The sequence below is a fragment of the Meles meles genome, chromosome 1 (genome assembly GCF_922984935.1).
Source record: "Meles meles chromosome 1, mMelMel3.1 paternal haplotype, whole genome shotgun sequence".
Classification (NCBI taxonomy): domain Eukaryota; kingdom Metazoa; phylum Chordata; class Mammalia; order Carnivora; family Mustelidae; genus Meles; species Meles meles.
Window position 1 is genome coordinate 51662006 of NC_060066.1, and position 12100 is coordinate 51674105.

The following is a 12100-nucleotide window of genomic DNA, read 5'->3' on the forward strand; positions in this document are numbered from 1 at the left end:
TATTGGTCTTATTAGACATCATTCAGATACTCTCATTTTATTATTATTTTTAAAATCTAACTTGATGTTTTCTATTTTTTGTAAACATATTTTGTATGACTTCAATTTTTAAAAATTTGTTAAGGTGTATTTAATAGCCCAGAATGTGATTTATCTTTGTGAATGTTTGATATGGGCTTGAAAAGATTGGTCATTTCGCTGTGTGAAATATCTTTAAATGTCTATTAGATTATGTTGGTAGATGGTGTTGTAAAGTTCCTTTTTATTCTTGCAGATTTTCTGTTAAGTAGCTCTTTCTTTTTTTTTTTTAAGGTTTTTTTTTTTAAAGATTTTATTTATTTATTTGACAGACAGAGATCCCAAGTAGGCAGAGATGCAGGCAGAGAAAGGAGGAAGCAGGCTCCCTGCTGAGCAGAGAGCAGGAGGCGGGGCCCCATCTCAGGACCCTGAGATCATGACCTGGGCAGAAGGCAGAGGCTTTAACCCACTGAGCCACCCAGGTGCCCCTTAAGTAGTTCTTTCAAATGAAGATAGAAAATTATTGTAGTCACTGATATAATTGTGGATTTCTCTATTTCCTCTTGGAGTTCTACCAGTTTTCACTTCACATTTTTTAGATGCATAAATATTTAGGATCACTAGATGTTCTTGGAGGGCTGAAATTTTATTATTGTGTAATCTTACTCTTGATCATTTTTTGCACTGAAGTCACATTTAGCTTATATTAATATTATTACTTCTGCTTTTATTTTTTATTTTTATTTTTTTAAGATTTTATTTATTTATTTGACAAGAAAGAGATTACAAGAAGGCAGAGAGGCAGTCAGAGAAGGGGAAGCAGGCTCCCTGCTGAGCAGAGAGCCTGATGTGGGGCTGATCCCAGAGCCCTGAGATCATGACCTGAGCCAAAGACAGAGGCTTAACTCACTGAGCCACTCAGGTGCCCCTACTTCAACTTCTATATAAAAATTAATTTTTGTATGATATGTTTCTTCATATATTTTACTTTTAACCTACCTATGCTATATCTTTATATTTGATATGAGTTTCTTAAAGATAGCATATAGTTGGATCATTTAAAAAAATCTACTCCAGATATCTTTAATTGGCATCTTAATTGAAGGCAATTATTGATATATTAGGGATTATTTCACCATTTTATTATTTGTTTCTGTCTGTTCCACCTGTTTCATCAAAACACTTTTGTGATAACTGTTTTAAAATCTTTGTCAGAGGGGTGCCTGGGTGGCTCAGTGGCTTAAGCCTCTGCCTTCCGCCCAGGTCATGATCTCGGGGTCCTGGGATGGGGCCCTGCCTCCTGCTCTCTGCTCAGCAGAGAGCCTGCTTCCTCCTCTCTCTGCCTGCATCTCTGCCTACTTGTGATCTCTCTGTCTAATAAATAAATAAAAATCTTAAAAAAAAATCTTTGTCAGAGAAGGGCACCTCGGTGGCTCAGTCAGTTAAGCGTCGACCTTCAGCTCAGGTTATGATCCCAGGGTCCTCAGATTGAGCCCTACACGGGGTTCTCTGACCAGCCTGGAGTCTGATTCTCCCTTTTCCTCTGCCCCTCTGCACCACTTATGTTCTCTCTCTCTCTCAAATAAAGCCTTAAAAAAAAAAAAAGTCTTTGTCAGAGAATCCCAACCTCTGAGTCCTCTTGTATCTGATAGTTTTGATGATATATGATGGTATCAATCAGGTATAAATCATGACTGTTATCTGATTGGTTGATAAGGTACCAATCTGTAGTTGGTGTCTGTTGATTATCTTACTTTATTCGAATTATGATTTTCCTTGTCTGTAGTATGGTGAGTGATTTCAATTGCATATTTATTTATTTATTTATTTGAGAGAGGGAGAGAAAGCACAAGTCGGGTGAAGAGTAGAGGGAGAAGCAGATTCCCCACTAAGCAGGGAGCCCGATCCTGGACTGGATCCTGGACTCCAGGATCATGACCTGAGCTGAAGGCATGAGTAACCGACTGAGCCACCCAGGAACCCCTTCAATGGTATCTTATTTTGAGTATTATATTCTGAGAATCTACATTTCATTTAAATTTTTTTTTTTTTAGCAAGCAGTCACCTTCTTTAGGTTTAAGGCACATAAGTTTAGTCTCTCTTCAATAAGCTGTGGTTCTGACAATTTAGTTTTCAGAGCCCTTGCAGTACTGTTCTACTCTGCCCCATTGGTTTGATACCAGGAGACTACTCTGAGAATTGTAAGTGCTATTCTACACAGTAGTTCAGTTTTCAACATTTCAGTATGTTGATTCTTGTTACTTTCACTTGTAGGTCAGACAGGGATCAGCCCAAGACTTCCTTTGCATGTTTAAAGAATCACTTTCTTTAATTTCCTCCTTTCTGGGATCCTATTTCTAATGTCTTATTGGGGTAAGGATGGTTGCCTCTTGTCATCACTGCTGTAACTGGAAATCTGGACTCCCTGCACAGCCTCTGCTGACACTGCACCAGAGAGGAAGAGGAATGCTGAATGGGCCACTTGATACCATTGCCCTCTGTTAACACCAGGGTGGGTTGGAAGGGTGATCATCTACTGTATTTGGCTCCACTTGGGTATGTATTGTTAAAAAGCTTCTGGTACTGTAAGACTCCCCTTTCTCAGTCCTTTGCCTGGAGAGAACAGGTTTTCCTTGGAACTCTTTTTATTTGTGCCTCCTGATGGTTCACAGTTGCAGGAATTTCTACCAGTCAACCCATTAAATAATCAAAAACCGAAAATGCTGGGATTTGCTCCTGAAGTCTTCAAGTTCCTAGTCAGTCCAACTTTTTCCTCCCACTTTTCAAGAATCCTCTTTCATACCCTCAAATTATCTGTGGTACTATGTTGTCACTTAGTGAGGAGAAGCAGGAAAAAGATTTACACTATCTTGTCACTCACATAGATCTTGTTTTTTTAATCAAGTACATATCAAGTATTTATTATATGGAATTGTCTACCTGTAGAGTCACTGTGTGAAATAATGTTTGATTATTTATACAGGAATGGAAGAAATCATTAGTGTTTGTGTGCTCATTCCTTCTGACCTTTGTCCACCAGTGTAAGCTATTTAAGGAAAGTGGAGAAAGTAGAATAAGTACTGCGGCAGAGCTATGTTTCCTAATTCAGAAATCATCATTCAATTACTCTAGGACTTTAAGAAAATTATTCAGCTTTTCTTTCTCAGTTTAATTTCCAAAAGAAAAATGGATATAACATTATTTTGTATTCTTCAACATTTTTTGCATTTCATATACCTTTTCTCAGCCAATCAGAGTAGCTACATGCTCCTTGCTTTAGAGATGATTTAATCTAATTTAGTCCAATAAGACATGAGGTTGTATTCAAATCTTTTGCTCAAGGCTTCTGAGAAAGAAAAGCCAGTCTTTTTCAGACTGGATATGATCAAAGAACATGTGAACCCAGCTGCCTCTTTCAATCATTCTGCAATCAAGAGGCAAACCAGACTTAGGAAAAAATCTATACCATGAACAAAAAAAATGGAAAGAACATAAGACTATCAAGAACATCGATGAAGTACTGAATCAAATAACTCAAAGCCAGTCCTTTTCCTGGAATCTTCAAATGTGATATGCTATTTTTTGAAATTTTAAAAGATTTTATTTTTTTGAGAGAGAGCAAGAGAGATCACAGAGGGAGAGGAAGAGGAAGAAGCAGGTTCACCACTGAGCAGGGAGCCAGATGTGGGGCTCAATTCCAGGACCCCAAGATCATGACCTGAGCTGAAGACAGATGCTTAACCAACTGAGCCACCCAGGCATCCCTATTTTTTAAAATGAGGGCATTTGTAGTTGAGGGGTATAACTTGAAATATCCTAACTAATGTTGAAAAAAATAATAACCCTGTCTTATAGTATGGTGAAAATTAAATGAAAGAATGAATGTTGGGGCCCCTAGGTGGCTCAGTGGGTTAAGCCTCTGCCTTCGGCTCAGGTCATGATCTCAGGGTCTGGAATGGAGCCCCGCATCGGGCTCTCTGCTCAAGCAGGGAGCCTGCTTCCTCCTCTCTCTCTCTCTGCCTGCCTCTCTGCCTACTTGTGATCTCTCTTTCAAATAAATAAATAAAATATTTTAAAAATAAAATTTAAAAAAAGAAAGAATGGATGTTGAATGCAGAGTACAACTTCAGGCACATAGAAGGAGTACAATAACTGGCATTGATTATTTTAGATCTTTTGGAGATTGAGATTGGAGTGATGGAGTTTAATCCTTTATAGAACATGACAATTCAAGATTTTGGAAAGAAGAGTACATTACTATAATAACTATTCCCTTTCTTTGTACTATCAATAAAACATTAATTTGCCTATTTGACTGTTAAACCTGATAGATATAGCTTAAACTATTCTAAGACAGAGACCTCCCAATTCCATGGTTTCATTTCAAACTATTTTTTTTATTGCTGTTGAGGTTCACTGAAAGCCTCTTAACTAATTTTTTAGTTGAGGATAGTATTTCATCATCTAGAATTGTTACTTCCAAATCTGACCCTGTAGAGAAACTATAGAAAACTTAATGAAATTTTATTATAGAAAATGCAGGGGCGCCTGGGTGGCTCAGTGGTTTAATCCTCTGCCTTCGGCTCGGGTCATGATCCCAGGGTCCTGGGATCGAGCCCCGCATCGGGCTCTCTGCTCAGCATGAAGCCTGCTTCTTCCTCTCTCTCTGCCGGCCTCTCTGCCTACTTGTGATCTCTCTCTCTCTCTCGTCAAATAAATAAATAAAATATTAAAAAAAAAAAAGAAAATGCAGTAAATGTATATGTTGTGATATTATCATATTCAGTCACATGATCTAAAATGAAACATATTAATAAACCTGGATGCACCAAAAAAATTTTAATGTATACAACTAGATTCATACACTCTGTTTCTTTGGATATAGTTTGCTCATAAATACTTCTACTTTACCAGATCTAGAGCAATATATTGTTGAAAGTTCATGTAACATTTCTGTGTTTTTCTTACATATCTTTGTTATGATGAGGCATTAAAACAATGGCTGGGTCCAGAGATATAACTGAATTTGCAATGAGCCAAGATTGTCAAAGTCACCACAATCATTGATCCTAGAATTTCTGAAACATTTTAATTCAGAATTAAATGTCTCTGAATGTAACTTTTTGACTTTTTAACTTTCTCTATTACCATCCTACATATGACCCATACATTTATACAGTAGTATAAGCAACTCTAAGATTTAATCAGTACTTGTTGAGTATATTGATTTCCTTTTAGAACAAAAAATTATTGAAGTTTAAAAAGTTACTTAAAGAAGATGCAAACATTAAAATTATCATGGCATTAAATTATGCTTTCATTTAGTTGTACAGGACTCATTTTGTATTTCTACTTTAGCAAGATTGTAAGATCGAACCAATTGTCCTTCTGGGTTTGATTCCTAGGTTATTATGCAGGAAGATATTAAAATTTGGAGATATATGGCTACTAAAAGTGTAGAAATGAGTATTATCTTTATAATGTCATCAGCGTCATTGCTTTCACTATTTCCCATTTTTGGCTTGCAAAATTCTATTAAAATATTTTTAGAATATCTAGAGGTATGAATGTAGTCAAATTCTATCTTCAAGAACTCAGGTGTTATATCGTACGAAGAACATCTGCTAAGCCAGCTGTTGTCACCATTTACATTCAAGATGTTGCCAAGAAGCATTTTCCCCCAACCGTTTTATTTGTTCATTTGGGGAGAATAATCTGAGACTCAGTGCCAAGGCTAGATGTGATTATTATGGTGAAGAGTGATTTGGGGGGCCTCAAGTGGGCCGTCATATCTTTGCAGATCGAATGGTCTGAGTTGCTGCCAGGACATATTGGAGTGTGGTTGATAGATATACTGAATGGCACTGTTAACAGCGATGGTGAAATATTTTGCTTTAGTGAAGGTGATTGCGAACTCTGCACTGAGACCTGCTGTAAGTGTAGTCATTTAACCAGAACAAAGTACCTGTTAGGCACTGGACTCAGGTAATAGAGCCAAGAGTCTGACCTGTGCAGTCAAAATGAATCGCAGGTTGAGCACGAGACTCAGTTAATTTTGGCAGTGTAAAGAAACACCCACATTATCTAGGTCAGCTGTCTGCATTTTCTTTTCTCTGGATAGTTGCTAAACTCTACTTTCTATAAACAGAAGAAAAGATTTCAGATATGACAGTAGTTTGATTTAGTTGTAAAGATTAAATAGATGTTCAAATATCAATGAGAATTATCTCCAATTATTCAGCAAGAGAATGAGGTTAAAAACACAGAATTATTTCTCTTGTACTTTGTCTCACAAATATACTTCTAATTAGAGGAAAGCAGTGATTTGTATGGTTTTCATGTATATTTGCTGCAGGCAATCTCAAACCTCTGAATTGACCTGTCCATCAAGAGGAAAGAGAGTTGAACTAGATGTTAAACACAATATGCTCAACTTTTTCAACTGTGATACAGGCATGATTTCACCAAAGTGAAGAAAAATAGAAAGTGTTTTTTAACAAATGCTTTTACATTGTGCTAGCTAGGGAGCAAAGAAGCCACACAATAAAATGACCTGTGTATCAATGATTTTGCAGAAATACCTATTTAAAATGTTTACATAGATATGTGTAGTTAAATGCCTTACTTCTTAAGACAAAGGAAGTACATTTCGCACTCCCTGTGTCTGTGTTTGTAAGATGTACCACGAGCACAAGTTTGCCCTTCCCTGGAATTAGGTCAGCTTCTCTGGAAAGGTTAGAAACACTGAGGTACATACAGATGCTATGATTTAGACATATCAGAGAATACAAGGTTACTTGTGTTGGGTTTTAGTTTGGACAGAGAGCATCTGTAATTGTTTAACGATGCTAGTGTGAATATTGAATTATCAAAAATTACAAGACTTGATAAAAACTCTTCATAAAAGAATTGGTAAATTGCAAAATTTTATCCTCAAAGAGAACGTTGCCATCAAAGAGGCAGTACCTAATTCCTTGGAAATATTGGGATAAGTCTTTACCTTCTCTATTTACGAGAATTGTCATTTGACCATGATCTGCTTTTCCTAGACAGTCTACCTTTCTGATGACACTGTCTGCTTTCTGTAACCCTCTTTTATACTTTTATTCATGAAATCATCCTCATTCTATCTCAAAACATGAAAACTTCTTGTCTGCAACTTGTCAGAGATTGGGTTTAGAAAGTTTTTAGATGTCCACTCAGGACTTTGGAATTACTTTAACGTGAAAGGAAACAATAAACGATTTTTTTTGCCCAAGGATTAAATAGGGAAATTTTGTCCTCAGACTTAATTGTATCAGCTAGAATATATATGTTTTATGTAGCAAAATCTGCCACAGAAAATTCAGCACATTTTTTCCAACTGGCTTCTAGAACTTTGTTAATTGTGTAAAGATAAACTAAGTGAGTGCCTGAATACTTTTCAGTAAGAACTAGTCATTTTGCAAAATGATGGGGAAGAGAGAGAAAAAGAGGACGTAGCAAGGCATTAGCAAACTGTGCCTTGCCAAGTGTCTCAACTCACCAAGAGAGTTCTTTGACTTGGCGAAATGAAATTTTCAGGAAATGGGAGGAGGCTGAGGAGCTTTTGTGAGCCTTTCTACTTTGCCTGCCTCTTCCACCTAACACAGCAGTGGAGTTCCAAGTGAAAACCCCTGGGCATCAGGAAAAGAGTTAGCCTCAGTTGGTGAGAAACAGGAGTTTGAGTGCCACAGTGATGTTTTAAGCCACTTTGACACAGTCAATTGTTATGGTTCCCTCTTACTGCAAGCCCAAGATGAAAATGGTTCCCTCTTACTGCAAGCCCAAGATGAAAAGGGGCTCAGGAAATGGGGCTGGTAGCCTTGTACTAACAAATGTGTGTCCATATCAGCAGAAGAATGTATGGATGCTTTGGGATGGGCTGGGCCCTTGTGTAGACAAAGTTAAAGCAGTCCGGCAAAAAGTCAATAATCAGAATTTCCCTATAGCCCAAGATTTCTTCCATATTTTTGAACCAGAGAAAAAGAATATGGGAAGACGGGGTACAGAATGTATTTTCTATTTATCTGCACTTTAAATATTCTACTTTCTTTTTATGAGTATAAATAAGACCCTTTAATTTCTAGACATGGGAATATTGAAAGATACATTATACTCATTTAAATGCTAGAAGATGAATATGTCTTAAATTATGTGGATAATTTACATTAGTTATCTCCTGTATCTAAATAAATAACATTGGAAGTTCCCCAAAACAATTTGAAATGTCTCCAATTTTCTACTCTACTTCTAAATTCTTTTTGAAAATTTTTTAAATATAAGACAGATGAATCCCTGAACTCTAGCTCTGAAACTAATAATAGAGACTATATGTTAGTTAATTGAGTTTAAATATTCTACTTTAATATATTGGGAAGTACCTATCATACCTATGTTTGAAATTCCCCTAATTTGAGCCAAAACACAGATTTAAGAAGTACAGGGGGCTAGCTTTGAACAATGTATTTTTTTTAATTAATTAATTTATTTTTATTTGCTTATTTACAGCATAACAGTGTTCATTGTTTTGGCATCACACCCAGTGCTCCATGCAGTACGTGCCCTCCCTATTACCCACCACCTGGTTCCTCAACCTCCCACCCCACCCCACCCCCTCCCGCCGCCCCTTCATAACCCTCTGGTTGTTTTTCAGAGTCCATAGTCTCTCATGGTTCATCTCCCCTTCCAGTTTCCCTCAACTCCCTCTCCTCTCCATCTCCCCATGTCCTCCATGTTATTTGTTATGCTCCACAAATAAGTGAGACCATATGATACTTGACTCTCTCTGCTTGAACAATGTATTTTTATTGGATTGTTTTTATGCCAGCCTTCATCACCACTACCATCGCCCCTGTTTTTTTTTTTAAAGCTTAAGAGGCTAATCTAGGGACACAGAAATAAATAATTTCTCTCCACCCATGGAATAAGGTAGTGTCGGCAAAATTTAAAGATATTTTAGTATAAAAATGTACTAGAGATATTGAGCAAAACCAGGGCATTGGTGAAAAATTTAAAACAGAGTTTTTAGTTTTTTTATATCTTAAAGTATTTGGAAAGTCAGGTCAGCCAGATGTGATAGGTTGCCTATTAGGAATAAGAAGAAGTAATTGGCAAGAATGATTTCATAAATATTTCCTTGCACAATGGGATGAAGTGTGCTGCAGCTACACTTTCAGGTAAAGAACACAGAAAAATGGCTGATTTGGGAACAGGAAGAGAGAGAAAACAGCAGTTTGTATTTGGGCATGTTGACTTTGCATTACTTTGCATTACATAGAAGACTATCCAATAAATGGTAGCAAAAGCCATTTGGATAAATAGGTCTGAGGCTTTAAGGGAATGTCCTGAGCAGTGATATACTCCAGAGTCTGCTAGGGCTAGAGTTAATTGAGAAAAAGTATGAGTACTAAGACTTGAAGAACTTCCATAATTAATGTCTGATAACTGGAAGAAAGAGCCATTTAGAATGAGAGAGCAGGTAGCCTGAGACGTAAGACTTTCACCAAAAGATATCTTCATAGAAACCAAGAAGAGAAGGTGTTTCCACCAAGGATGTCATCAGCAGTGTAAGAAGTTACTGAGGGCTTATGAGCAAGACTGAAAAACTGGCCTCGGTGTTTAGCAATACATAAGGCATTTGGTGACATCACCAAAATAAAAAATTTGTGGAGTGATGGGGATAGATATTGTATCAGTACTGGTTATGAAATATGAAGACTTGAATACAATGAAGGCAACTTTTTCAAGATCGTGTGCTCAAAAGAGTAGTGTTGTAAAAAAGAAAATAAAGCAATAGCTAGAGAAAGATGAAGAATATGGAAGAAGGTACATTTTTCCATTTATCTTGTTTTTATTTGAAAAACTTGAAAAAACATAAAGTTTGATTTTATAAAATATCTAGTCAAGTCCCGTAAAGCATGTAAGAGAGGGAAAGAAAACAAAGAATGCAAATTCCTGTAAGCTGGGAGGTGTAGGATCCAAAACAGAAATTGGGGCAAAATCCAAGAAAGAGTGCTTATTCTAATTATTATGCTCAGTCTTCAATCTTCAGCCTTAAGAAGCTTAAAGAAACATAGGGAAAACTTTATTTTTAGAGATGCTTTTTGCTTTTATTTTTTTCTTATGTATTTCCCTGAGTTTAGATATTGAGTTCATGGAAGCATATTGGTTGCTAGAGAGGAAAGACCATGTCATTTAATCCAGTTGCTTTCAAATGCCAACACAACAATTTAGCTAGTCATCTGATGTTTGGTAAATTCCCATCTCTCTGAGCCTCTGTTTTCTCATCTTAAATGTAAGATAATTGTACCATGTAAGAGGCTTTAAGCCAAAGACAAATGAAATAATCGGATTCAATATTCAATAGTGTTTCTCACTATTAAGAAATCTTAATTCCTTTCTTCCTTTAGTTTGATGAAAAATTAAAATTTTAGTTTCAAGGTTGAGGTTAGAACATAAGCTGTATACATAGCCTTAAAGATGGCTTGTGTCTTGTCTTGATAGTCATGAGATCTACTACTGCAGGCTCCTTTCTCATTTTAACAAAGGAGGAAACATTATCTTAGGTACTTACACTGTCAATGAGGGGTCTTCTTCAATGGCCAGCTCTATGAATCCCTCTTTCAGATAATGAATGACCAACCAAACAATGGTAGATCTATTGGAAAATGATAGATTTAGCTCTATTTTTCCAAATAGTGTTTAATGTTCAGAACTCAAGTAACCACACATGCTAGATGTTCTGTGCCACTTTATGTTTTAAAAATCTTTATCTTGATTATAATGATTTAGCTGGGTTTTAGAATGAAACTACCTGCATCAGATTGCAGTTTCAGGTACTACTATGTGCCTTTGACAAGTACCCTAAACTATTTGTCTTCAGTTTCTTCATTGTAGAATGGAGATAATAGCACAGAGTTATTTTTATGATGAAATGAGATAATATATTCAAAGCCCTTAGAGTTGTCTTTGGACGAACTCATTAAATATAAGCTAGCCATTTTCTTGGTATTCTGAAATCTCAACTGTTTCCTAAGTATATTAATTTTCATAGATTTTTATTTAAAAATTTTGGTTTGCTTTTACTGAAACCAAGCTTTTCAAGCAAAGATTTCAGTTTAGAAACATGGTATGTTGTTAATATCCCTAGTTGAGACTGCTTTCCAGATTAAGGAGCATAGAGTTTAGAGGATAAACCTGGAAATCCTTAAACTAGGACAGGAGTGAAGACTCCCTTCCTCTTTGCTGATGAATGAACAGAAAGGAGAAATGAAAATTTAATTTTAAATACTTTACTCCTTATTTTTTATATCTTATAAAATAAATTTTAATAGTTCAGTTCAATAGTTCAGTTCAGTTCAATAGTTCACATCCTTTTATATTTTGGAAAAATGAGTATGCATAGTAGTTTGGGATGAAGGTCAATATTTTTTAAACATGTTTGGGAAATCTTAGAAACAAAATAGTCACTCTTGGTTATTAGATTTGTTTTGGGAAGGCTAAGAAACAGTGTGACACTTAGAAAATGCATGTTTATTTGGAAGAAAAGGCAAGGGCGTGAATAGTCCTCAAGTGGAACTGTAGGGGGAAAAAGAGGGTATTTTGAGAAGAAGGAAATAAGTTTTGAAAAATGGTTTGATATCTTGACAAGAATTAATGTTTGCTTTTTGGAGACAGAGATAATGAACCCCATCCTCACTTGGTAGTCAAAGTACTAATGTTTTATTTTCTGGAAATTTGAAGAAACTGTTTCCTGAATTTTAAACAAAAGAAAATGTCTCATAATTAACCACACACTTCTTCCAATGCAAAAGCAAGAAAGCACTTTAAAGACCAGAGTGTTTGGAAAAATAGAGGTGGGTGAAATTCTGGATTTTCCTAGGTCCCGAAATAAATTAGCATTGCAACATAAAGTTGCACAAGCGAGGCATGCATGTGGAATTTTGAATTTTTTATAAACAATTATTCAGGCAGAGTTATAAAAAATAATTTATCTTTATTTTTCCCATCAACATCCCTGTAACTAAGCTAAATTAAACATGAATTATAGCTCATATTTTAT

General features: G+C 36.0%; 1 protein-coding gene across 1 annotated transcript in view; it reads left to right on the plus strand.

The window, feature by feature from the left end:
- The first annotated feature begins 5767 nt into the window (after positions 1–5767).
- The window catches only part of LOC123943927 (platelet-activating factor acetylhydrolase IB subunit alpha1-like), a 90856-nt gene continuing 84523 nt past the window's right edge, over positions 5768–12100 (plus strand). Inside the window, exon 1 of the mRNA XM_046008496.1 lies at positions 5768–5951. Coding sequence (XP_045864452.1) covers positions 5768–5951 — 184 coding nt within the window. The remainder of the gene's footprint in view (positions 5952–12100) is intronic.